This window comes from Fundulus heteroclitus, chromosome 3 (genome assembly GCF_011125445.2).
Source record: "Fundulus heteroclitus isolate FHET01 chromosome 3, MU-UCD_Fhet_4.1, whole genome shotgun sequence".
Classification (NCBI taxonomy): Eukaryota; Metazoa; Chordata; class Actinopteri; order Cyprinodontiformes; family Fundulidae; genus Fundulus; species Fundulus heteroclitus.
The window spans coordinates 40943119-40970782 of NC_046363.1; the positions used below are offsets into that span (position 1 = coordinate 40943119).

Below are 27664 nucleotides of genomic sequence, written 5' to 3' on the forward strand. Positions count from 1 at the left end.
ACATCCCAACCGATTCCGCTCATACCGGTTTTTTTTTCATAATTACTTTTAAACGCAATTAAGAGGCAAACAAACCTGGGTTATCTCCGCCTTGAGCTCTCAGCAACTAATACACATTCATTAATTCATCCAAAAGGCTAACTGTTTTTTTTTTTTTTTTGGAGGGGGGGACTAAAAGGATGAGTAGGAAATGAGGGGATAAATGCAAGAAAGGAAATAAAAGAAAGGCAGAGAGCGATGTATAGAAGAGAGTGAAACAGAAAGGGCAAAGAACAATATAGAAGCGTGAGTGAGTGTACTTTTAAACTTCATTTTACATAAGACGGCAAAGCAGATCAGTGCTGCCCCCTAGGGGTGGTGCATATGTGCGTGTGTGTGCGTATGTGTGTGTTTGTGTGTTATCTTATGGAAGAGAGGGACATCCTGTGACAGTGACTCAACACTTCCCTCACAGCACGCACACACACACACGCGCACGCACGCACACACCACGCACAAGCATGCTCATTCATGTTGTTTACAATTTTAAGCTTGCTAAAAGACATTTCCACACACACACACTCAACTCATTACACACTCACTGTCATTCTCTTGTACAGAAATCTTTTTTTTTTTTTTTTCAGGGAAAAATAAGTTATGTTTTTAGTTTGTGTGTATGTGTGTGTGTGTGTGTTGTGTCTCAGGTGAAAGCTGATGAGAAGTGGTGGGCGGGGCTTCAAGTGAGCGAGCAAGTAAAAGAGAGAGAGAGAGAGAGAGCGAGGGAGAGGGACTAGTCAGAGAGAGTTGATGTTGTCAGGCATAAAAAACAGGACTCCAAGTGGATCACACACTCACACAGACTCACACACTGACACACACACAGAGGGGGAAACCTGAGAGCTCGGTGTGGAGTATCAGCACTCGCGCAGAGAAGGCAGAAGGAGAGGACTACACCTGTCTGTCCCCCGCACTCCCTCTATCCTCACCGGCAGACTTCCAGAGAGGATCCCAGTGGTCGTCCCTATGTGTGGATGGGACCAAAGTTACACGGTGAGTCCCGAGCAGCTCCCTCCTATTCTGTCACTTTACTAACAGCTGATATGGAGAAACAACGTAAAAAAAAAAAAAATAATAAAAATAAAAAAAAGTCTTTTTGCGTCTTTCATGTGAACTTATTTGATTGTAATGTGTAACTGTTGGCGCTTTGTGTACACTTTATGACTTTTTTTTACTAAAAGTTGTGGACTCCAAAGACAGAGAAGTTCTCTTTTAATTCTTTATTTCTCTAACTTTTACAAGCGATATAAACTTGATTTTTTTTGGTAGAGTTTTGTTCCTGTGCCAAAATAAGTTTAGATTTCTGGTCCGTATATCGAGACTCACAAGATGTTTACTTATTTCATAAATCCTTTGCAACTTTTTGTGTTTTGTTTTTTTTAGCTTCTGCTTTGAGCTATTTTATGAATATATTCATATTATGTTGAATTTGAGGCATTTCAGCTTACTATTATTTAACTTTATTTATTAATTTATTATGTTCCATAAAGTCTCTTTTATTGGATTTCATGCCTTTTTTCCACCATTTAGTTTATAACTAAATAATTAAAGTATATTTTTATTTTTTATTTTTTTTATTTTTACTGATTACAAATGATCCATCCTTAGTTGTTAAAGTCTGTTTAAAAACTGAAATCCCTCTGACTTTATGCAGGCTCAGCTTTTAAATGTTTTCAGTTGGTCTAAACACACGAGAGATGAATTGTTTCTTGGTTCTTGGTTTCACTATTAGTTTTCAATGCTGCAGCTGTTATGCAAAGGCAGGATTTGGAGTTTTGCTGAGCGGAGATATTAAAAACAGACATTTTCAACTGTGATTACTGTTTTGATGTGATTCCTTTAATTGCAAATAAAGCGGACGCTGCTTGCTCTGTGAGTTTGCAGCTGCTGTCCAGGAGAAATTAGGACTTCTTACAGGGAATTTATTAGTTTTACAAAGCAAATAATGGCTTTTGTTGGATTTGAACAATTGCTCTTTTCGTGTTTAATATTTAAAGCAACTTAAATTAACTTTAACATTTGTCGTATGGATGATTTCTTTTTTTGTAAAGCAAGAGAGGTCACTTGTGCAAGAAAGGTGAACGCTTCCCCCGAGTCCAGGATGTTGTTGTCTTTCTGAAATAAATTTAGATTAGAGCACACCTATATTTTAAAATCTTTTATTGTTTAAATCTTGAAGATGAAAACGCTTCTTGCTTTAGCTGGAGTCACTTGGATGTGAAACCGTTTTCTTTCTTGTGGCTTCAGATAATTTCACAGAGCAAAGTGTGGTCACCAAAGATTCTGCTGCTTTCCGCTCTTCAGCCTGGGACAAGCAGCATGTTTGTCCCCTGTGTGGATTTCTGCTTCTGTGTGTGTGTGTGTGTGTGTGTGTGGGATTGTCTTGGGTGGGATTGTGTTTGAAGTTTTGTTTGCGCTGCCATGGCCCCCCAAATGGAAAAGTTTTTTTTTTTTTGACGCTCCCTTCCTCATCACTCCCCTCCTTGTCCATTACCAACACACACACACACACACACACATACACACACATTTAAACAAGAACACACACGCCGGGAGTCGGGATGATTTGCCGGTTCCGCTGCTTTGCCACTCTGCTTCCAATTTTAGCTTCATTCAGACACAGACATCATTTCCTTCCTCCGTCTTCAACCCCCGTCTTCAACCCCTGGGAGATATGGGGAAGGGAAGGGGGGGCAAAGAGTGCGGAAAACATGGGAATTATTACATTTGTAATGTCTGAGTAAATTTCACATGTTTCAGAGGAATATTAACTCAGTACAGTGTAGCTTATAAAAAGGAAACGTGAAAAAATTCTTTTTAAGTAAAAAAAAAAAGAATGAGTCATAATATAGAGAAGTGAAAAGACAAGAAAAATTGCTGATAAACAGATTTGTTTGGACCATATTTCGGCTCATCTGGGAAACCGTCAGACAAACTTTTTGTATTTCACTGAACATAAACGAAGAACTTTCTCAAAGAGGACAAAATCTTTATACGGCTGAATGCTAACTGAAGAGCTGAATCTTTTTTACTGAATCTTTTGCCTCGGTGTTCAGTATTCATGTCATGTATGCGATATGGAGAGATGGCCGTGCAACAAGTTGTACCATGAAAAACTTTCATAGCAGTTTATGTATTTGTTTCATCGGAGTCATGCGTTACCGTTTACTCTAAACGTCTGACAAGATGTTTACTGCCTGATCCTTTGTGCACGTTTGTGCGCGTGCACACGTGTTGTGTGTGTGTGTGTGTTTAGTGTGTGACTCCGGCATTACTCAGACCCCCCACCCCACCCGTGAGTCACCACACATAATAATCACGGATCTTCCTCTCTTCTCTTTGTCTCTCCTCATCACTGCGTTTTTATTATCTTTCATGCAGATCTTTGTCTTTCTTTCTTTCTTCCTTTTTTTTACTTCTTATCAGTTCTTTCCTCCACATCCTTTCATGTCCTTATCTTATGTTTCCTACCATGTGCCGTTTTTGTATTCTTAGCCTTCTTATCATATATTTTGGATTTTTCTGCTCCTACTTTTTTACTTTCCACTTCATCTCTCTCTCCCGCCTTTACCTCTTTCTTCCAGATGTGATTCTTTTTTTGATTCACGAGTTGAAGCACTTTTCACGTTGCAGAGATGATAAAAGATCTTCTCACTCTCTCGTGCCCCATCCAGGCGACCTCTCATAGCTCGGCCATGTTGACCAGTGAGGGGGCGCGCACTATGGAGCAGGACGACGCCAGCCACAAGATGGCCTCCACGGCTACCGGCGCAGGTTCGGACGGCGCGGAGACGGCGACCGACACCGACGTGGACATGGAGATGGACGAGGCCGACATGACACAGTGGACGGAGGCCGAGTTGGAGGAGAAGTGCACGTATTTTGTCAAGGACACGGCGTGGGAGGCGGGGCCAGACCGCGACGTCGAGATGACGGCGACCAGGGCAGAGGCGTCGCTGCCCAGAAACCTGGTCTTCAAACACCTGGCAGGCACCAAGGAGGTCAGACTCCCACACAAACACTCACCCGGGCCTTTTGTGTCGGCAGACGGGAGAACTTTCTCCCCAGTCTCGCCTTCTTGCACATGTACGGGCATAGGAAGCCATCTGTACGTTAGCGGGAGCGTGACTCAGATGTGGGTCATGAAACGGGGGAGAAGGGGCGGGTGTCGCGCCTCCTTGTAAACGTTCAAACACACACAAAGGAATGTGTGCGAGTGAGGATATGAAGGGACGGAGGCACAACTTACACAATAATGCACTTCATCAGCTTGAATCTATCAGTTAAAACTCATATATCAGCTAAAATGATTAGTGACTTGATCCTGAACATTGTGTGTCATGTTCCATAAAAGTCCCACCGCACTGAAATGCTCATTCCAGCTGCCAGGGGGCGTTGTACAGCACCTTAACTTACATCTCAGACTACTTTCATCTTTTTTTTTTTAAGTTTAGTGACAAAGTTCCAGCCAGTTAATACAAACCTGTCAACTTGGAGTTGGAACTGGACATGATTTTTTTCTGCAAAATGACTTGCATAGCTCTTAATCTTCCTTAAGTCATAATGAGTGAGCAATCATCTTCTTGACATATGTAAACTGATAACGTTTTTTTCTTTATTTACTTCCTTTTCTGGTTGACTAGTCAAAATGTCAAAGGTTGAAATTGAGGCTGAAGCAACTTGAATTAACATGACTGCAGTAATTTGTTAACATGAAAAGAACTCGGCTTGGTTGGCTTCTTTAAGGGAAACATTTTGGTGTAAGTTTGAATTTGGACGTGGGTTTATTTAGCCACGCTCATTTGCATCTTGATTGTGTTTCAAAACCAGTCAGATTGAACCAAGAGCATTTTTTCTTTCTTTTATTAAAGCATCTTTGATGTATTGTGTTTTTTTTTTTTTTTCCAGGGCGTTTACACTAGAAAAAAAAAAGTGTGCATGACTGCCGGTCAAAAGGTTCCAGTTTTGTCAATTTTGGGACTGTGACTTTATCAGTGAAATGGTGTGATCACATAGATTTTCTCATCAGGGTCTTATCAATGGGGAACTGAGGTAAGAAGAGGAAGGAGAATGGTGAAGAGGAGTGTGTTTTGCTTACAAGCTGATACTCTATCAGCTATTATTTAGTTTGAGCAGGGGAGGAAGAAGGCAAGATAACAGAAAACTACATTTTGATTCAAAGACAGCAGGAGAGCTTTGTGGTTTTTATTTTTATTTTTTAAACAAGCTAGAAAAGAAAGAAACAAAGATCTTGTGCACGCATTAGCACAGCCTCATGTCTGGTCCTGTGAAGGGAAAAGAGGAAAAGGGGATTTCCCACGTCACCGGCAGAACAAGGGGTTTGGGAAAGACTCGTGTTTGCGTGGGTTTAGCGACAAAAAAAAAAAAAAAATGTGCAAGTGTTTGTTTCTCCTCCGTCCATAGCGGCCGTCTAGCATCTAATACTCTCTTCTTTATGTCTCCTTGTTCTTTGATTGAATCAAACCACAAAGCAAAAAAAAAAAGAAAAAAAGAAAGAGAACGTTTGTTTTCTTTGGTTCGAGTACCTGAGTGTTTCCCCCTGAAGTTTCAGAAGTTGTGGTGGTTTGGCTTTGATAAGACGACCATTGGAGGCGTGACGACAGAAAAGAGATTTGAAAGAGAGAGATTTTCTTGTTACTCTTCATCGAAGCGTCGTGGAGCATGTCTGTCATTCATTAATCACCCTCTCTGCTGGCAGCCGGTGTGTGTCCGCGTCCCAAATTAGGCTTGATGAGACTTGACACTGATGTATTTGCACAACGGTTTGCCATTTTTCTTTTTTTTTTACCTGTCTTTATCTGTGTGTCGCCAAGCAGGTGGTCGGTGTGTGCAGCAGGGAGTACATCCCCAAAGGAACCCGCTTCGGTCCCCTGGTGGGCGAGATCTACACGGCCGACAGCGTCCCCAAAGACGCCAACCGGAAGTACTTCTGGAGGGTGAGTTTGCCGCTTCAAAACACGCACATTTCCTCAGAAGCCGGAGGGACCCCTTCCTGTGACGTCTCGCGCTTCAAAAACCAGCCAGTTGAGCAGGAAACAGGGCTTGCTGTTTTTCTCTGTGTGTGTGTGTGTGGGGATGTGATGTCACCTTCGCACAAATAACATCACGCCGAAGTTCCTGTAAATCCACACGCACTGGTACAGGGTTAAAACGCGCCGCGTCTCTACCGGTAACTGACACGGAGACGACACACGCTCACGAACCACCTACATGGCCCCGCCTACACGCCGAGAGAGAGGGAGAGAGAGAGTGTGTGTGTGGTGGGGTTGACTCGCTCCAGGAGAAGAAGTAAAAAATAAAAAAGCGTAACCACAAGCAGAAAGTTAACTCATTAAGGTTCCATTCATGCTCATATCTCACTTTCTCACACACAGCGAGAGGAGAGAAACGAGAGGCAGAGATGGGGAGGGGGGGGAAGGAACGCACAGGGGGAGGGAGGATGGTGGTAGGTTAGAAATGAGATGATCCGTCCTTTCCCTTTTCAATATAAAAGAGGATCTCCTCCTCCGCGTTAGACTTTCTGTCTGTCTGTCTGTCTTTCTTAGCCTCGCTGGAGGTGATGGAGAGAGATGGTAAGATACGAGATGGACGGAAGATAAAGGGTTAGCTGCACTAGATGGGCTCTGATTCTGTCTGAGCTGATTGGCTTTTTTCACACCTGGAGTCAATATTTGGGTCTCATTTGAATATTAACAGTAGGTTGTCAGTTATTCAATCAAATAACCTTTGAGGTAAACAGGTTCCTGCCCTTTTATCTGATTTTGCTACTTTGATTTAGGTTAGTCAATTTTCTAGCTTCATTTGAAAAAAGTTATCACTCACTCACTCAGTCACTCTACTATTCGGCTAAAACCCAAATCCCCCCCGTTTCTTTCCTTCTAGATCTTCGCTGACGGGGAGTTTCACCACTTTGTGGACGGTCTGGACGAGACGCGCTCCAACTGGATGCGCTACGTGAACCCGGCCAAGTCGGCGGCGGAGCAGAACCTGGCGGCGTGCCAGAATGGCATGGAGATCTACTTCTACACTGTGAAGCCCGTCCCGGCCGGCGCCGAGCTGCTCGTCTGGTACTGTCACGACTTCGCCCGCCGCCTCAGATACCCGTCGTCGGGGGAGCTGATGATGCAGAGGCTCAGTGAGTTCAACCACTTCTTCTTGGTCGTCTTTCCCTCAGGGGATGGGGATGATGAATTAGAAAGGTTCTGCTCTGAGATCAGGAGGTTTTATCAAACGCCCAAAGAAGTGACCAGTTTGAATACCAAACCTTAACTCAGTCAGCGGTGCATGTCCGTGGGTCTTGACTGTGTCCTGCCGCCGCTATTAAAGCCTGTTTTTGAGTGTAGCTATGTCTCCTTCCTCTCAGCGTCAGTCTGTCATTATCTCTCTCTCTCTCTCTCTCTCTTAAACACACTAAAGTACAAGACCAACATCCTTTCATCTCTGTCAGTGCCATCACTGTACTCGTGTGTGTGTGTGTGTGTGTGTGTGTGTGTGTGTGTGTGTGTGTGTGTGTGTGTGTGTGTGTGTGTGTGTGTGTGTGTGTGTGTGTGTGTGTGTGTGTGTGTGTGTGTGTGCCAGTGACAGTGTAATTACACGCAGGGGTATATGGCCCCTAATGCCACAGTCTTACGCACTTAAAGACCCGCTTTTAACATAAAAGTTCTCAAACACACACAGACAAAGCGTATTTGCTTGACTCCGTCTTAATCGGCCGTTTTTATTTATTATTTTTTAAAGAAAGTCCACTTGGGTTGATCTGTGTTCACAAAATTATTAAGAATCTAACATACCAGAGTACAGTTTAGTCAGAATTTTTGGAGGTTTTATTTTAGATATCAACAGAAAGGTGCAGGGGGGGGGGGAAGAGAAATCGTACCAGAGCTGGATTTGTGCCACGGCGGGCTGCGCTCATCCACTCTGGCTGAGCTGATCAAAGAGTGAGGGAGCTCAGGGGGAAACAAAGCCTGAGCGCAGGAGCCGAGTGCTTTCCAGGTGTGACTGCAGGCTAATAGCAGTGTTAAGGTGGCAGAGGAACCAGCACACCCAGCCAGAGAGGCTCCACTACCGAGGGGGAAAAAATGCGCATGACCCGGGGGACAGAAGCAGGAGGGACCCCCTGATCCCCCGCCTCCTTTATCTCAACACTTTGTGAACTTACTATATGAGTCGTCTTTAATTAGCCTCATCTGTCATTGGAGCCCCTGCAGGCCTCTGCTGACCTGCCGCTGACATTAAAACGGATCTGTACCTGGATTTCTCTGGGCCCAACAGCTTTGAGTTTTTTTTTTGTTTTTTTTCCTCATCTGTGTGAATTTACATTTCTAACATGAGAATAACGACCGGCTGTTACGGTGGCTGGCAAGAGGTTAGCTCTACAAGCGAAGTAAGAAATAATGTCGGTGTCTGAGTAAAAGCAAGATAACCACAATCTTTCTGACTAAGTAACGTTAGACCGAAACTCAGTTAAAGGGCAAAAGGTAAAAAAGAGAAGGAAGCTGTCGAGATGAGTGCCTGTCATCACACACCATAAATGTGAATAATGTGCAAACCAGTTATTTAAGCTGGATGGGTACTATATGCACAGTTTCATGCTGAAATGTCAGAAGCAGGGGCGCGCAGGAGGCTGAATAAAAGTAGCTGCAACACCATGCATGCATTAGGATTAACAATCACACAAAGACAGTAAAATGCTCAGCAGATTTCTGCTTTTATGGCAATGCATTACATAAGACTTCATACCCCTTAACCCTAACCCCTTCTGTTCATTTTGAGACGCTTCAACCACAAGCTTTAAATTATTCTATATGCATTTTATGTAACAGCCCAATTGTCACCAAAGAAGAAATTTATCAATAAGTTGCAATGAGGGTTTTTTTTGGGGGGGGGGGGGTTAAGCAGTAAAACAATATCCTCAACCTGTCTGTGATCAGAAAATTAAGAGTCTAGCATCAAACTTTCTGGCGTACATGCAACAATGTGAGGTTTTTATAATTTTGTTAGTTTTCCGCCACAAACGCAAAATCCTCACTTAGAAACATAGTAGCGAGTGTATCAGGATTTGGTTTCCTTCAGCGGGCACATAGAAGGTACCGACGGGAGTTCATTAAAAGACGGATGGAGCGAAATTCAAGGCAAACCTGAAAGAAAACCCATCGGAGACTCAAGGAGACGCGTGACCAGGCCACAGGTTCATCTTTCAGCGGCAGGGCGTAAATCTAGACACAGATTCAATTGAGAATCTGTGGTTAGACGTGGAAATTGCTGACACTCAACCTCATTTGAATAAGCATGAGCAATTTTGCAAAGAAGAATGGCCAGATATCTTAGTCTCTAGATGTGCAAACCTGGTAGAAGTGTTCCCCGTCTAATTTACTACAGGTCTGCAAAATATTAACACAGCCACAATAGAAAAGCTTGTTGGATGGTTATGGATACGTCTTATCGCTACTATTTAATGATCTTTTCCAGTTTATAATTTTGCACATGTTGACGAATTATAAACTGGAGGACGCCGGGTGTTTCTGGCCCAAATTTCACGACATCGTCTCCCGCATTCCTAAACGGTGGAACCAGAGAACTTTATCGTTTCTCTTTGCATCGCCTCTTTCCAGCACAGTCATTACAAAACCAGACGAGTGTGTATGTGTGAGCAAAAATGACTGCGCCTGCGTCGCTGTCTCACTCCCTCACTTTCTCCTCTCCCTGCTTCTCTCGCTCCCATCGCTGCCGTCATCTCGCATTCTTCAGGTTTTAGCACTCGAGAGCACCTGTCATCCACGGGAGTGTGTTTTTGCGCGTCTTCAAAGATACTCAAGCGACAGCCTCTCTTCACGCACACTCGCGGCTCTACGAGGGCAACATGCCGACACATTTACACCCTCCTTTTCATCTCAAACACATGCTAGTTCACACACAGCGAGCTCGTGTGTGTGTGTGTGTGTGTGTGTGTGTGTGTGTGCGTCGACCAATAACCCTGATATATGTGCGCCACTTAAAGAGACCGGAGAGGAGACGGAGGAGGGCTCGGTGGAGCCGCACCTCCTATCCACTCGGCTGACTACTTGAACTTCCTGGCAGAAGGGCCGTGTTGACAGATTGATATCTCCAAGATGGCCGACCTGTTTGTTTTCTGAAAGAGGGATGGAGGGGAGGAGGAAGAGGAGGGAGGAGGAAGGCGAACTGATAACCCCGGTGTTTACACACGGCCGTTATTACTGGTGAAAGGGTCACTGCCTGAGTGTGTGTGTGTGTGTGTAGGTGAATTGTAGGGGGAAGAGAAGTAAATTTCACCAGTGCTGCATTTGGGATTTTCTCTGACAGCTTCAATTTTTTTTCCCTTACACACTTTCTTACTGGCACAAACACACACACATGGTCCCCTCTAGGCGACCTTATGGTTAAAAAGTTAGCTGGGCAGTAAAGGACCCTTTAGGATAAAACATTTGGGGCATTTCGAGGCTCATCTGTGACAATTTAGCAGCCGAGATGTGCCGCGAACTGACATCCCGGGGCTTTTAGGAACGCGCGGCAGTGAACTCCCCCTCCCTAATCCGCTCTTTCATCACGGGGAGACGCCAGTAGGTGTGAGTGACTAACGGGAGGAAGCTCTCACATTTACCCTTCGACCTGGAAACAATAGCAGATTGCCGAGAAAGGCTGGTGCATACGAGCCCGATCAGATGTGTGTGCAGGTTGTTCAGAGGAGGAAGAGTCAACAAATCAGACAGAGGCCTTTGTGTGCAGGCGCCTGCGTGTGTGTGTGGACCTTGTCACATGGTGTGGGGCGTGCTTGTGTGTGTGTGCGCTCCGGGGAGGGCAGGTGGAGGCCAAGCTTTTTCTGAGGATATCTGCAGCAGGAAACCCTCCATCAGCCCTGTCTGTCTGTCTGCTACCATTCTGATTTTATCTTGATTTTTATAGGCAAACACGCATCACGAGCCTCACACACACAGGCCCTGGAGGCAGATGTCACGCCTCACTTCCTGTGGATTGCTCCTTACCTTGCCCCTCACCCTCATCCATCACTTCTGTCTCCCTAATTAGTCCACTGAGTTAGTTATGGAGCTCCAGTTGTATAAAACCCCAACCGATCTAAATCAAGTTGAAATCAATTTGATGCAATCATAGAGACATAGCTGATGAAATTACCCACAGTGCAATTAGATCCTCATTTTATTTATGAATACTTCAGATTTTATAATTTTCAACTCTAATCTGTTCAATGATCTCTGGAGAGAATCTCACTTAGCTGTGAATTAACAGCAAAACGGTGTAGACTTAAAACTGAGAGACCCCGTTAGAGTAGAAGGACTTAATGTCGTACCTTTAAACGTGACATGGTACTCTGTGACTCAATCTGATGACATTAATTTTTCCCGGTTTTGTCTTTACAGAGCAGACGCTTATGGAGGCGAAGCAGCAGCAGGCGGACAGAGAGGACAGCCCGGTGGAGGCTTCCAGCACGTCTCCCGTCTCGACGACTCCCAGCCCGCCCAAGAGGGAGCACAGCGTCCTGTCTATTCTCCGCGGCACCAACAGCACCCCGTCCTCCTCGGCCCCCAAGAGGGAGCCCAGCCGCCCACTTCCCACGCGCCCACGCTGTGCCGATAGCCCGGAGCGGCTCCTGTGCCCCCGTGCCATCTACCCTCCCAGGACCCATTATCCACTCTCTGAAGACATGCTGAAGCCTAACCAGCTTGGTTACCCCTTAACCCGCTCCCCTGGCTACCAATCGTCAGCCACACCGAGCCCCTCTGCGAGGAGCAGCCCAGACGACAGCCCTCACAGTAGCCCTTCTGCTCCAGCGTTACCATCCGCTACTTTGTACCATTACCCCGGTTACTCCCCTCCGTCTGCTCCACTCCACTCATACTACAGTCCCAGGTCCCAGTACCCGAGTTACCTCCTACCACATCATTATCCTCTACCTGGTGGGGGTGTCCCGACCGTGGGGGGGATGTTCCCGAGGATCTACCCGGTCTACGGCAGCCTATTGCCCCCTCATTTACCCCTGCTGCCTTCTGACACTGCAGGGAGGCGTCTTGTAATACCCGAACCCGTGCACCCGTCCTCCATCTCTGCCCACAGAGACTATCTCCTGCCTGGGCCAAGAAGTGCCTTCTCAACTGCTACTTCTTTGAGAGACAAAGCAGGAAATCAAAGCTCTTACCCCGGGCACCCTAACCCAAGCGGACCGGCTCATATTCCCACCAGCGGCTCCCCGACCGCGGGAACGGCGCCTCCCAGCGAGCAGGTGCCCACCAAGCCTACCTCAGCCCTTCTGGGGAACACCAGTGATCGTCACCCAGACGAAGAGGCTATCAATCTGACCAAAATGAAGCGTGGCGCGGGGTCGGCGGGCTACAAGGCGCTGCCTTACCCACTGAAGAAGCAGAACGGCAAAATTAAGTACGAGTGCAACGTGTGCACTAAGACCTTCGGGCAGCTGTCAAACCTGAAGGTAAGACTTGTATGCTCTGTTAGTGCACTTCACCGTCACGCCTGCTGATCTGATGTATTGCCTTGTTATCATTCATGCAATCTGCAAGGCATGCAGTGAACAGTAGGGAGTAGAGCTAGTTTATGCTTCTGAAAAGATTGATGTCACAATCAAGGGTATTATCTGAAAAGACCTAAGCAGATTGCTTCTTTTTGTCTAATGACTTGTAGGTTCATCTGCGGGTGCACAGCGGAGAACGGCCGTTCAAATGTCACACCTGCAGCAAAGGCTTCACTCAACTCGCTCATCTGCAAAAACACTACCTGGTTCACACCGGGGAGAAACCGCACGAATGTCAGGTGAGGAAATACGCTCTAAAAGAGCCGACTCCCTGGACAGTTTGCTTTTGTGATATCCCACAAGTGCTTAACGCGTTTTTCCAAACGTTATCTCCTGTTCTAGGTTTGTCACAAGCGCTTCAGCAGCACCAGCAACCTGAAAACTCACCTGCGCCTTCACTCGGGGGAGAAGCCCTACCACTGCAAGCTCTGCCCCTCCAAGTTCACCCAGTTCGTCCACCTCAAGCTGCACAAGCGCCTGCACTCCCGCGAGCGTCCGCATAAGTGCCCCCACTGCCACCGCCACTACATCCACCTGGTGAGCCTGCGGCTACACCTGAAGGGTTACTGCCTGGCCGCGGGTTCCGCTCCCGGGAGCCTGAACGTTTCGAGCCAAGCGGCCCTGGAGGAGGTGCAGCGCGCAAACGAAGAGATCGAGCGCTTTGATCTGAGCGAGCACGCCGAGCGACTGGAGCAGCTGCAGGGCGGGGTGGAGGTGGACGGCATCTTGGAGAAGCAGGTCTTGGGGATGCTGTGGAGGGAGACCGACCTCAAGTCGCCCAGCTTCCATCCCAGTTACAGCAGCGCTGCCGCAGATTACGGCGCGTTCAAGTCCCAAAACGAGACGTCGGTCATCAAGATGCGCCGCAGCGCCCCCGTCCAACCACTTGCTACTAGCATTACTGTCAAGCAGGAGTCAGAGGATCGTGATTAATGGACCTTTTTTTCTTTTTTATGTGCAAGACGCATAAGATTTTGGACGGCATGGCGGACTTGTTGCCGGGAGCAACAGCTGTAAATGAATAATTATCTATTGTCATCCCCATCAATACGCCATGCTTTGAATCTATCAGGGACTCACACACTCAGGGCTGCATGAGACAATGTCCCATGACTACTTAGTGGTTTCAGCGTTTATTACTCCTAGACAATCACCTAAAAAGGAACTCTTTTTTTTCTGTTTGTTTGCGTTAATGTAATTAATATAATTCTGTCATCATTGTTGTTTTTGAATGATTTTTGTCTTTTTCAAACATTCTTGTTTTTGATAAATTTAGTTGTTGTTGTTGTGTAATCTAACTTATTATGCATTTAATTTTGTGTCTTCAACAGCAATAAGTGAATGGGTTGCTGACTGATAGGGTGAAAACGATGATTTCTATTTATGTTCATTTGTTTTATTGTTGTTTTTTTTTTTTTTTCCTGTGGCAATTTCTCTGTAAATAGTCACTCTTTTGCTGCCCATATTGGTCTCCTCCGGTCAACAACAGCGGGGCGTGTCCATTCTTCAGGGCTTCCTAAAAACCAAAGTAGCAGGTGAAACTGCAGAAGAACTCACCTTAGACCAGCACGTAAATTAGTTCATTTCCAAAGAAGAGCTTTATTTCAGCCTTTCCGGATCGCTTTCCTGAAGTGTCTATGTCCTTTTTTTTTCTGACGCGTCCTTAATTTAAATGAAACAAAAAAAAGGGCATTTTTCTTTGTATATTTTTCACAACAGTTACCTCAGCGTGGATGTGATGATTATGATGATGTGTGTGTTTGTGTGTTCAAAGGGACAGCTGAAGGTGGGAGTTTTTTTATTTATTAGATTTTTTTTTTTTTCTACTTGAAGAAGAATAAACCAAACTGAACTGGAGAGCAGCTCTTCATGTGGTCCAAAGTTAGCGGCGTAGCCCGCTGAAAATGTAGCACATAACGGACTCAGGAGGCTGATTAGCCGTCATTTCCCCTGTTCCTCCACTTTGTTTTCCATCTTTATTTTTTATTTTATTTTTTTTTTATCAAACACTGTTCATACCCAACAGGGATTTAAATATATTTGGCTAAAATAACCAAAGTTCACTTGGATTTAACTTCCAAAAACAATCTAAACAGGGGGAAGAAGGACTAAAAGAATGAAAATGCCTAAGAAGGGAAGATGTATGTTGTGTAGATGATGATGAAGTGTTTGCTCCTGTTTTGTACATATTTTTTTCATGTTGTTGTTGTTGTTGCTGTCATTATCTGTTTTTTTATTTTATTTTATTTTATTTTAGAGAGAAACAGCCCCATCCATCTGCTGCCTTGTTAAGAACACCTAAGCACCTCGGCCCTCTTTTATGCACTGGCCTCCCTCCTCCTACTTTATTCCTTCAGTGCCGATGCTTGTATCATGTACACTGTGTACAGTATCTGTAAAACTGGTCAAAACTGCATTAAGACCAAGCTTAATGTTACTACAGCAGCTGTGATTTTCTGTAGCAGGTGCACTTCAACAACCTGAACTCTGAAGTTGCTATTACTTTCTCTGTTTCAAAATGTTTCAAATGTTCGACCAAAGCTTTTCTCTTTCTCTGGTTGGAGGTTTAACTCCAGCGGAGAACCCCCCTAAGATACCTGTCTCTGTTTACATACTGGTTTACAAAGTTATTTATGTGCAAAATGTCAAAAAGTGTAAATTATGATATAAATGCTCACTGCTCTAATCTAAACTCTAAGACTCTCTGGCTTCTTTTATTGCTACTTTTTTGTACTTAAAATAACTTAAATAAATATGAAAATGAAACACAAACCAATACTTTCTTAAGACTAAAGTTTAGGCATGGGTAATTAATATCGCCTGTAATCCGAATTATCGTGGTATCACAAAGACACGAGAATCCATCTTGTCCCGCTTGGGCCAATCACATCGCAGTATTATGGTTTACGCGTGGCTGCTGCTTCATCACAAGGCACGTTACAAAGTCACAACAACAATTGATGACTTATCAGCTTGTGGCTTCTACATCCTTCAGCTTGGACTACTTTTTTTTTTATTTAACTTTTATTTAACCAGGAAAAAAAACATTGAGATTAAAAAACTCTTTTTCAAGGGAGTTCTGGCCAAGAGGCAGCAAAGTTACATATTGAACAGATATACATTAGATTAAATGACAAATGCATCAAAATTTTAAAAAAAACCATATCAAGTAAAACTATTACAGATAACTATAAATCACTCCAAGAAATAAAAAGGCTGGATTCGCAAGACTAGTGAGCTAGAGCCCCATGACCTTGTTTTGCAGCTCCACAGCAAATACTGTGACATAATTGTTAAAAGAAACCGTAATAGAGAAAACTGAATTGCTTGAAAAATATGATCTAAAAAGAATATAAAAATCTATACAGCTCCTGCACAGACTACATTCACCTTTTCTGCACTCCTAGAGACTCCTAGAGGTCTCAGCAAAATGTATTTGAGGACTAAAAAAGTGAATTTTGCATGATATGTTCCCTCTGAGATAAGACAACAGGAAGTATCACAATATTTACCCTAAAATCTTCAGAAAGTGTGACCAGCTTAATTACTTTTAAATCATATAGAAAAGCATTGATTATTTCTACTGCCCTTAGCATAATATAGTATATTGATTATTATGGTTAAAATAATATATAAAATTGTGTATTGTGATACATAAACCTAAGCAACATTGTAAAATAATCACACGCTAAATTTAGTCATTTTGACAGGTGTTTCCAATCAGCCAAATCTGTTCTGGTAAGTGAGGGAAAAGCATAGGGGCCTTCTTTCAGCAAGCTGACCTGCAGTGCTTAGCCACAGGGTGAGGAAGGAACAGCATATATTTGCTCCTTACAACATGAGAAAACTCTGGTCACACCTACAGTTTCTGTGGCATCTTATTAAAAAGACTTTTAAAGCAATATGGTAAAACAAAAATTAAATTTTTTTTTAAACTTTGAGAGACCAAAGTCCTTGCCAATTAAAGTTATACCATCTATATAGTAGAAAACTAAATGTATAAACTCTATAGTGTAAAGTGCAATGTTTGGTCCCTAAACCTGTTCTGAGCTTTATGGAAAGGCATGGGCAAAATACAGCGTCTCAGTCTGATACTGCAATAAGTAAAAACAAAAACTTATGCTTTTAGACTCTGCACTTTTAAAGGGCAGAAAAATAGAACACCACACTTATAAAAAAAAAACGTAGCACTTTTAAAACTTAAGTAATGTTTAAGCTCCACTAAGTGCAGCTCCCTCTTGTTTGCAGCAGTAGACCAGCGAACTTCCTGTCTGGAGGACAAACATGATCAGAAAGCTCAGCTGGAGCGATGCCACAGAGGCTTTTTTATTTTCAAAATCAGGTTTTTTGAGCTGTTTCCAACTGTGGCAATGAGAGACAAAGAGAGAGATGAGACATTTTGTCATGTGACCGCCATGAACACATTGTGGGATGAGTAGGCCGTTATCAAGACAAAGATAGACTGCTTGATATAAAACAGTAAGAGAGGATGTTCTCATCTGTTCATATCGCTTCCTATTAAGTTATTCTGTCTCACTGTTAGCGTCATATTTCTTAAAGGAAGAATTTCTTCTTTTTTTTTTTGGACTAGATGGAGGACTATGCATAATGCTCAGCATAATTTGTTCTCTGTCTCTCAGGGCTGGTCTTGCTGCCCCGGTTTTTGAGTCATTGTAACTTGTTCTTGACACATCATCTGAGAGGAACTGTTTCCTTGTGTGGTTTGAAACGCGGCAGAAGGGAGGGAAGCTTTGAAGTAGGAAATATTGTGACCAGGAAGGACTTATTCTTTTTCTTTCCGCCTGGGGTAAAAAGACAAGTTCCTCTATTAAGACACGATGTGTACTGGATTTGACTTGGCGATAATTCTTTTGACAGACATGAGCTGCACGTCTATGTGTGAAATTTAAACAGCATGGATATATTGCCTAGGCCCATGCCCATAAATGAGCCAAAAAAAAAATTTAGACGTTAAATGTTAGGTTTAATATTTTAGACAGGGTTGGTGCATGCTGAATTTAGTGTAGGTTTCCACATTAAAGGCTTGTGACTAGAGGTGTTTGCACCTGGGTTTTTATAGTTAAACAAAAGAGATTTGTAACTGGGTTGTCATGATACTTGAAATTCAAACAAAGACAAATACTCCCTTTTTTTTTTTTTTTTTACACTGCAGCAACATTGATGGCACAAGGTTATTTTTGGTTTGGAGCTAAATTTATGAGTAATTACAATATGACACACCTAACTTCCTTCTGTAATTAGTGCAAAACCAGTTTGTTGGGGACAAATCAGCCCTCAGAGAAATATGCAATTTAACTGTCGCTTCCTTGTTAGGCACAGAAACAGTAACAGTAAAAAAAAATGACTATAGCTATGGAAGCATGCACCTTTGATTAAGTCATGCAATTATTTTTAATAGAATTCCTTGTCTCCATTGTAGCATATCGTCCATTCGCAAATGGTACCATTAAATATTACTGCTGAGGGACGAATGAAGAATCATTCAAAGCTAAATAAAATTGTGTTTTAGAAAGAACTGATATGGTGCATACAAAACAGAGGTTTGACAGAGTAATCAAAGATCTGGTCCATGCAAATATATTCAGCAGCAGCCCTGTATGATTTCGGTCTTTCTAGTAATTCTGTATAATATTTCCTTTGGTGATCAACTACAGCAGCAGGTAGAATGATACAGGCTCCTACTTTCTTCTGCTCTAATTGTCAGCTTCAGTCTGGCTCCACCGTAACCTGTGTTATTATTAGGCACAATAGCCTCCAATAGCTTTACAGCTAAACAGAGCAGTAATGCTGATTAATATTTTCCTGCCTCAATTCTTACCCCCGTGGAACAAAGCAGAAGTGCATCTCGACGAGGGAGTTCAGTAACCTGGCCGGCTGATTGGGCGAAGCGACGCCTAATGCCCGCCTACCAAAGGTTAGTTTCAGCCAATCACGGTATCAAATTAAACCGTAAGCAGCCGCATTATTAAAAATCACAAGAAGGTTGTCAAGGCACCTGTTGCTGTTCGAAAAATATCAAAGAATAAATCGTGGATTCTTACAGAACAGATGTGATAGCAGCAGCAGCTACGTGTTCGTCCTCCTGAGCTGCCATGTTTGTGTTGGTTCGGCTGTGAGCTCAACCACTCTTGCTTTCCCTGGATTGGCCCAAACCGTTTTTTGCTCGGACACAAACGGTTGAACCCGGAGGAGTATAAGATGGATTCACGAGCGTTTGTGAACGCACGACTGCCGCTAGAAATCATCTTGCAGGCAAGGTCAGGAGCTCAGACTGACAGAACACTGCCGCTGAGCTCCATGAAGCTAATAGTTAAACGGATGGCGTAACCTTATGTCATCAGGAAAGGTTTGTTACTTTACTGTTGCAAATACAGAAGCTTTACAGCAGTTTCTATGTTGCTCTCAAATGTCAAAAGTTGAAGCCGTAAGCGATTGTGTTCTTCTCCAAACATGATACTTGGAGTTCAGGCCAAAAACCTCCATTTTGTTTTTATCGCAGCAAATAACTTTTTTTCTCCAGGTCTGCTGATCTCTCAGGTACATTTCAACTAAATTCAAGCAGGTTGCCATGTCTGCCCATGGAGGTCTAATTTGTGTGCATTAGCAATGATCGACCATAAGGCAATACAGGAGCTCCACCTGAATGACTATTGGTGTCTTGGTCAACCTGTCAGGTTCATTCCACAGCCGAGGAGCAGCACAGGAAGCGCTGTCGTCCATGATGCTCCAGCTGGTCCTGGCTATCTGAAACTGGTCTGAATGAATGGAGCAGAGTGAGCGTGTGTTGGTTTGCTGGGTGAGAGCCTTTGAGGTAAGGAAAGGCATTTCCATCCATGTGTTGATGAGCGAGGAGATTTTGTATTTAATCCTGATGGAGATGGAAAGCCAGTGAAATGTTTTCATATTTCCACACCCTCATTAGGATCCTGGCTACAGAGTTTTGGATACATTGGAGCCTGTAAAGACTCTTGCTAGAGACCCGAAAACGAAGGACTTTGCAGTAGTCCAGTCTGGAGTAGACAAAGGAATGGATCAATCTTCAAAGATGAGGTGGGAGTATGTTTTAACTCTAAGGTCAGTAACTGGTTGGGAGAGGGGAATGTTGTAACTAGAGAAAATGGTGCTGGTTATAGGAGATGAATGGATCTGTTAGAGGGGTGCCTACCATGATGGCTTCTGTCTTGGAGGCCTTTTGCTGGAGAAAGGAGAGGCGCATCCCACCTTTATCTACTCCAGACACAGAGAGGAAAAGATGGCCTCCCACAGTGATTTTTTGGATGCTTCGTCTGTTTTTGTCTTTATAAATCTGTTCTCTGAGGTCTACAGATGATTCTTTTGTTTTCTGCTCTAATATGCACCATCATCTGTAAAGTTTTTTATGGACAGTTATGAGTCTTTCCAGACGTTTGATCAACTGAATTCACCTCATGTGGGTTTTGATCAAGTTGTAGAAACATCTCAAGGAAGATCAGTGGAAACCTTACATTTATGTTTTTAAAAATTCACAGAAATCTATGAAAACCTGTTTTCATTTTGTTGTTAAAGGTTTTCTTTGAGCAGACCTCGTCAAAATATAAAATCTTCAGTTGTTCAGACTGTTTTACTCTACACTATTATTCTCAGCTTTACATGCCGATAGGGTGGTTGTTGCAGGGAACACCAGTAAGAGAAGATATGAGGAATCTTTCGTCTTATTGTATTTTTAATTTTCTAGTCTGAATTTAGACACTAGGGAAAAGATACTCATAATGTAACACCAAAAAACAGCCTTCTTAAACATACAACTAGTCTTATTTTAACCCCTGGCTTTAGAGTAACAAACGTGAAGCCAGAGAGGACAAGAGCTAAAGTCCTGCGACATTCTCATTTTACATCGTAACTCTGTCTGGTTTCAGCCTGAGAAGACGTCTAATCACTCAGAATAACTAAGAACACCTGGGTGTGAAAGATATTTTAATTTCAGTCAAATTTATGAGAAGAATACAAATGTAAAAAAAAATGAATAAGCACTGAAAGACAGAAACAAATAAAGACAGTGTAAGGGTAATTTTTTAAAAAAAGCTTGTTTTTCCCCATTGTTGTTGCATTCAGCCTAACTGCTCACAATTTCTCTCCTTTTATCACTGAGGCCAAAGTTAAGCAGTCTCTTTGGTGCAAAGTCGTGAATGTTTATGTCTGTTTCCTTGCAGTACCGAGCTTTAAAACTAGAGCAGGAAATGGGAACACAGCTCCCGCTGCCCATGGGCTGCAGTAACTGTCGTCTGCCTTTTATCCCGCCGTACAGGAGACGGAAAACATGGCTCATTTCAGAGATTCAGCTCATGTTAAAGGTAGACATTTACGGACCAGAAGGGCGACGGTTATCCAATAACACGCTTCAACTCTACAGCCACTTAAAAAAAACAACTACATTTCTCATTCATTTGTTTTAAAAGACCTAGTTATGTGTATACTTTTTTAATTAAGAGTAAAACAAGCTTTTCTTTAAACATTTCCTCTTAAAATTAACATATACCAGACCTGTCTTGGTCTCTGTGAGCATGAAATCTTGTATAGAAAATCTCTGTGTTAAAAACATGTTGCTTTACACAACGTGTGACGGGATGACAGGAGAATCTTTTTTCCAGCTAAAATGACAAATTTGAAACATGTTTTACCAGTTCGGGTTATTGGGAGTTAGTATTGCTTTCCTTTTGCTGTTGCACCACATGGGATGCTAAAGTTTGGTTATTCTCATAATTAGTGGGTTTAGTGAACGCTTCGGTAAAAACACCGTGATACCATCAAAACACAAAACAAGAAGCTCTTCTTGTTCTTCCTCTCAAAATTAATATTTGGATTCACAGAAGTCAGTTTTAAAGGTTAAAACAAAGTTGCAATCGATGTAAGATCAAAATCAACAGATTAGCCTGATTTGTGTCATCTGGGAGCAACTAAGCAAAGAGCCTTAGCGACGGTTTGGCACAAATATTTATTTTGTTTCACTTGGGGATTATTATGTAAGTGCATAACTCTTACCTGGCTTAACTTGTTTTATCTGTTTTTTGTTTTTTCTTCAGTTGAACCAAAAATGCGGTTGCACAAATGTCCTCACAACAGGCTGCTCTTAAAAACAGTTCAAATTATAGATGTTTGCTACATCATTTATTTGGTCAGGTATTTTAAATGTAGCATAAATTCCCACTAATCATTTTTTTTTAATCCAAATTCTATATGTTCAGTACATCATTTAGGTCAGAAAGAAATCACATTTTAGGAAATAACTGTTTTCAACAAAATCAGAATAAAAAATAAAAATAAAATAAATGTACCTAAAGCCTTTTTTAAATTTGCGCTCTACATTTTTTCTACATTGCTCAGAGTATCTAGGTAATTTTAACTTGTAAGCTATGACTTCCTGTTTCCTTTGGGAAATATGATGTGTCACAAATGTTCAGCTCTTCAAACCAGTAAAGACCACATAGCATCACTTTAATGTCAGGCACGTGTGCTAAAGTGGCACAACATAAGATATCCGTACAGAAACATGTAAATGTTTGCGTAAGCATGCATGTTGGTCAAAAGAGACTAAGTTTGCATTCTGCAGAACAAAGTCCAGGTGAGGGAGTGAAAAAAAGAAACAATATGTGGAAAATTCCTGTTAGATATGGTGGAGAATCTGTGAGGATGTGGGTCTCTTTCTCCCCAAAGGCCCTGAATACCTTGTTAAAGTGCACAGCATTATAAACTCTTTGAAATAATTGGAGATTTTAAATGGAAAATCAGCTTTGGGTTTTTATGCATGATAGTGGTCCATAACATACTGACACGAACACAAGAAACGGTATTTTTGTGTTGTGGTGGATTTGTAGGGGTGTTAATAATTGTGGCGCCAGTTATTTTGTTTAAATTTTTTTTTTTTTACATGTTTTTTTATCTAAATGAATAAATATACTCAAATCAAAGTTGTATAAGTGTCAGACTTTGTTACTGCAGTGACATATGCATTCACTTTAAAGCTCTTTTACATCCCCCGCACAGAGTGCCGCTAAGTATGAAAGGCGCTGCAAATACGCTGCAAAAAAAAAATCAAATATACTACAGAGAAATTAAAGCTGACACCAGATTCTAGAAATTACTGTATTACAGCTATAAGCGCTGCCTTATTACTGTTAAAACCATAACAGGGTCTCAGAATGATGATGTTATGTTCCACATTCATACAAATTCCAAGAAGTCTAATAGCTGGCATATTTCTGACAGATGAGTTTTTTCCTTTGAAACAAATCTTCGTATCAGTCAGCTGTTCACGACGCGCTTTCATAGCGTAGACGTGATGAAACACATTCCACCTGCGCGTGGTCCAGGAGAGCGAGGGGAGTAAAAAGTGGCTCTCTGAAAAAAGCAGCACGAATCCATTACCTCATCGCCCAACTAAAAACACCCGGCGCGCCCCCACCCTTTGACTCAGCATCTTTCACTTTTGCACACTACATGGCTCTTTCCTGTTTGTTCAATCTTATTATTACTACCAGGGAAACTTCTCAACTCACACGTTGACACAGCGAGTTCCACTACCTCAGCAAGATGGCGTCGGGGTTTCACGGCACTTTTCTGACCGGGGGAGGACATCACCTTCCAGCTCCGGAGGAGGGGGGATATCCCACGGGCCGAGACGCACAAACCGAAACGACGAGTCTGTCTTCCACTCGCCTGCGCTGAGAAGAGGTTTGTTTGTCCGCAATCCGCTTTTTTTTTTTTTTTTTTTTTTTACCAAGATGGCTCGATAAAGTTTCAAATCTAATGGCGTGTTGCGCAGGCCCCCCTTTCTTTGCAAAGTAAGACGCCCACAGTTTTGAAGAAAGAGGACGCCCACACCTCAAAAGGTTATTTGAGTGCTAAAAGATCTGAGAAAACCGGTGACATTTAGAGCTAATATGCTCCAGGTGCCGGCACCGAAACACAATGCAATCGTTTCACTAGTGTGCATTTATAGACCCCCGGATTTCGCTTTTACTAAGATGTTGGTGAAAATTGTCATTCGCTACATTTCTACCATTTCTACTATCATGTGAGGGATTAAAAAGGACAGTTTGCCTTTTAAGAACTGAGTCTGTGGAAGGCCTGTTTCCTGACTCCTGAGGTAATAATAATAACAACAATTTAAAAAAAATCCTTGGCTCTCATTTGCAAGAATAAAGAGCAGATTTCTAATCATTTATACTTCCATGAAGCCAATATTCACTTCACCCAACTGTGTGGTTATCACTTGCCCAGCACCTGCAGTGCACCGGTGGGAGGGGAGGCATGTGTGAGTGGGAGGTTCACTGAAATGAAACGCTGCAAAGCCCGTTGTTGGTATTTGTTGGAAAATGGAGCTGAAGAGAAGTTAAACGTCTAAGAAATGAGTTCCGATTTCTTAGACGAGTGTTTGATAAAGTTTCAAGTCTTATCTCATTTTACACGCCACTTCCATTTCCAAGTAAAACGCCCACTGTGTTGAAGAAAAAGGACACCCACAGCTGAAAGTGGGCCAAGTCCCTCCAATTTTTACCAGATGAGTTTGCTAACGAATGTGACGTGATCTCTGGCAGAAAATGTGAAGCCTTGATGTGACGACTCCTGATCAATCAGTCTCTAAAATAGAACTTAACCCAGATTTGTCTATGGAATAGTTGTCTGTAAGTTGTGTTTTATCTTTCTTTGATTCAGAAGGTAACATAAGTTTCCTTTGTTTTTGGTAGAACAGGTCAAAGATTTTGGGTATCTTTCCATACAGTTTCCAAAATAATTTGCTGAGATTTTGGTCCATCTGACAGAACTGGTGTAACTGAGTCAGGTTTCTACGACGCCTAGCTTTCACACACCTTTTCAGTTCAGCGCACAGATTTGCTATGGGATGGAAGCCAGGGCTTATTGACATGTTACGACAATTTAAAAACACTTATTTTGTTGTCCTTTAAGTTAACCACTCTGTAACTAATTTGGTGGCATGCTTAGGGTCAGATCCATTTGCCTCTAAGCTTTAACTTCACGGCTATCGTCGTGAGATGTTGCTTCTAAAGGAACCGGTTGAGGTGGTTTCTGCAGGATCCCCCCTGGGCGCCTCCCTTCGGGGGGTTTCCGGGCGCGTCCCACTGGCAGGAGACCCCGGGGAAAACCCAGAACTCGCTGGAGGGACTACATGTCCAATCTGGCCTGGGAACACCTTGGGGTCCCCCAGAATGACTTGGAAGATGTTGCTGGGGAGAGAGATGTCTGCATTACCCTCCTGGACCTGTTGCCTCCACGGTCCGATCTTCAATAAGCGTAAGGCAAAAGATGAATGGACGACGGATGGATGTTGCCTCAATATTTCCGAATAATGTTGTTTCCTCATGACGGAGCACACCAGTCTCTCTTGGAGCGAAACATCATGCAGCACGATGTACTTCAGAGCAAGGATGGTGTTCTCAGGCTCGCAAGCGCCCCCTTTTTCCTCCAAATGCAACAATAAGTAGGTCAAACACTTTCATTTTAGTTTCATCAGACAACAGGATATTTCTTGTCCCTGGGACGATGCGCAAACCTTAATCTGGAAATATTTCTTATGGAGTAAATGCTTCTTCTTTGCAGAAGGGCTTTAGTTCTGGGGTGTAATGTAAATTTTACTCAAAAGCACATTCCTCTTTGTGACAAGGAGCCCGTCTCTTTTTTAACAGTGTGATGGCCGGACATCCCCGTGCTTCACTTTAATGTTGTCCCTGTAGTCATATCTGGCCTACATTGATTTCTTTGGGTCTTTTTTGGAAACATACTGGTGTCTTTGTAAACATACCTCAATCATTTAAGATAACATATCATTTAGTTTTTGAACCTTTAACAAACCTTTCCACCACAGAACCCCATTGCTTTCCCTCTTTCATTCACCGTAAAACCAAGAGATGGTTAGTGAATGTTTTTGTCTCATAAAATGTGCTGCCGCTGGTCAGGATTCCAGGAATATGTTGAAAAATCTGATGTGTTGGCTTTTCTTCACTGAATAGTTCCTGTTGAAAGCTATTTATCTCTGACGTGGAAAAAAGGGAAATCAGATTGGGTAGTTTTTAATTTTAAAACATAAGACTCATATAGATTTTATACTGACCAGGATGGGTGGACGGCTAAAGTTTTCCCATAACATTCGCAGGGCTATGGGTGACAGAGCTGAGTTGGTGAGCAGGTGTAAAGCGCTGGACTTCAAAAGCAGTTTTCTGTCATAACAAACTGAGCTGCTGTCAGTCACTTGTTCTAGGATCAGTCGAAGTCAAGAAGTCATGCTGCTAGCTCATCACAAAAAGGCGCTTTTGAATTTAAAAGCTGGTCTGTCACTTCTTTATTGCACTACCTAACATTTGCATACAAGTTGCTAATGTGAATGAAGGAAGTTGTTCCGATGAGTGACGGTATCTCCTTAGTTGTTGCTGCTGATGTTGTGTCGGAAATGATCAGCCTACAGTTAACCTGATCAATTACTGCTGTATAATACATTTAGTCACACAATATACGCAATTTTTGGACACAGAACACTTTACTAATAACAAATACTACATCGTTACTTTATTGTACTGCACAATCCAAAAAAATATACACGCAAATATATTGCAATACTACAGGAAAAACTGCGGTTTGTTTTTTTGTAAAGGTGTCAAATTATACATTTAATCTGGCTATCAAGTTCATTTCCTATAACAATAGATGACATTGACACAGCGTCCTACAGTCATCAGGACATTTGTTATTCAGCTGGACTTGACATCTGAATTCTGAATTAGAAATCAGTTTGGGAATTAGTGAAAGGAAAGACTGTCCGCGGTAATTTTACTGTAGATTACTAAACATGTGCTTTGACACATTGCTTTTCTAATGGGTATTTAAGCTGCTTAAGTCTCAGGTGTGAATGATTATTTTTAGTTCTCAAATGATAGTATCTTTGTCTACACTGTGTCGCCTTTGTTATTGTGTTAAAAATGTGAGAGACGTGAGGTCTGAAGCTTCGTTTACGGAGTTAGTGCTTCAAAATGGGTTGGATTTTGGCTAAATGTCCCATGAAAAACACGACTGGTTTCTGTCAGTAGTTGGAGACCATTGGGCTTTTTAAAGGCATACTATGCAACATTTTTCAGTTAATTAATGTGTTCCATACCGTTTTGGATGATTAAATGAGTCATTTCAGGTCGAACAAAGGTTTTCTCGGCCGCCCTGGTGGTCTGTGTGGGAAATACCATACTTGCAATTGCAAGAGCCCTCGGCCCGCACCCACAGGCTCAGAAGTCTCGTGCAAGACCGCAAGAGTCGGTCTTGCACGAGATAAACAACTTTTTACTGTAGATTACCAAACATGTACATTTGAAAAACAACTTTTTGGTAGAAAGCTGACCAAAGTGCTCCGGTACAAGCGAAAAACATCCTCTTCATAACATCTCCATCATTAGAATGAAGCACAGGTTGCAGTCCACAGTAAAAACTCTACTTAAAGCAGCACCATCTAAGTTTTTACCCAAGTATTATCTTAATTTGAGATGTATTAAATGATTTTTTGGGTCAACATACAGCACTTGGTATCGTACGGATGCTCCGTGCAGGCTGCCCTTTTCAAAAACTCGCCAAGCGGGTCATGTGACCAAGAGCGCCGCTCTAGTCTGAGCTCAGACTGCCATAACAGGAAGCATACATGACACCTACCTGACCAGACATATTTTCGGTTCTCTGATGTACGATTTAATCGAGATGGGTGAACGTGAGCTTGTCTTTGAAACTAACTCCATGACTTCTCAATCTGCCAGTCCAAACTGGTCTGCTATCAGATTCCAAAACACGGAGGGAACCCGTCTAATTTTGTAACAGTGCAGTGTTGCCAGTGGCCTTCAGGATCACTAAACCTGGACGTTACAGGTCTATTGCCCCTAGTGGCTATATGTTAAATTGTGCTGCTTTAATTTTTTTTACTGATAACATATTCAGCAGTAACAATAGATAAATGCTGCCATGCGTGGTCCTTGAATTTGAGGAAATTAGTCCTGGAAATTC

At 42.7% G+C, this 27664-nt stretch overlaps 1 protein-coding gene across 1 annotated transcript; it reads left to right on the forward strand.

The window, feature by feature from the left end:
- Window positions 1-772: 772 nt before the first annotated feature.
- prdm1a (PR domain containing 1a, with ZNF domain) lies at window positions 773-15314 on the forward strand. Its single transcript, XM_012877598.3, has 7 exons — window positions 773-1029; window positions 3711-4037; window positions 5874-5993; window positions 6940-7192; window positions 11451-12517; window positions 12727-12855; window positions 12959-15314. Exons 1-7 carry the CDS (start codon window positions 1003-1005, stop codon window positions 13547-13549), a joined length of 2514 nt encoding a protein of 837 aa, XP_012733052.2. The 5' UTR covers window positions 773-1002; the 3' UTR covers window positions 13550-15314.
- The last annotated feature ends 12350 nt before the right edge of the window (window positions 15315-27664 follow it).

Bases quoted from the DNA above. Each gene is read 5' to 3' on its own strand.
- prdm1a (XM_012877598.3), top strand. From the start codon at position 1,003: ATGTGTGGATGGGACCAAAGTTACACG. The intron at 12,518-12,726 runs GTAAGACTTGTA...AATGACTTGTAG, and splicing joins GGCAGCTGTCAAACCTGAAG to GTTCATCTGCGGGTGCACAG. The intron at 12,856-12,958 runs GTGAGGAAATAC...CTCCTGTTCTAG, and splicing joins AGAAACCGCACGAATGTCAG to GTTTGTCACAAGCGCTTCAG.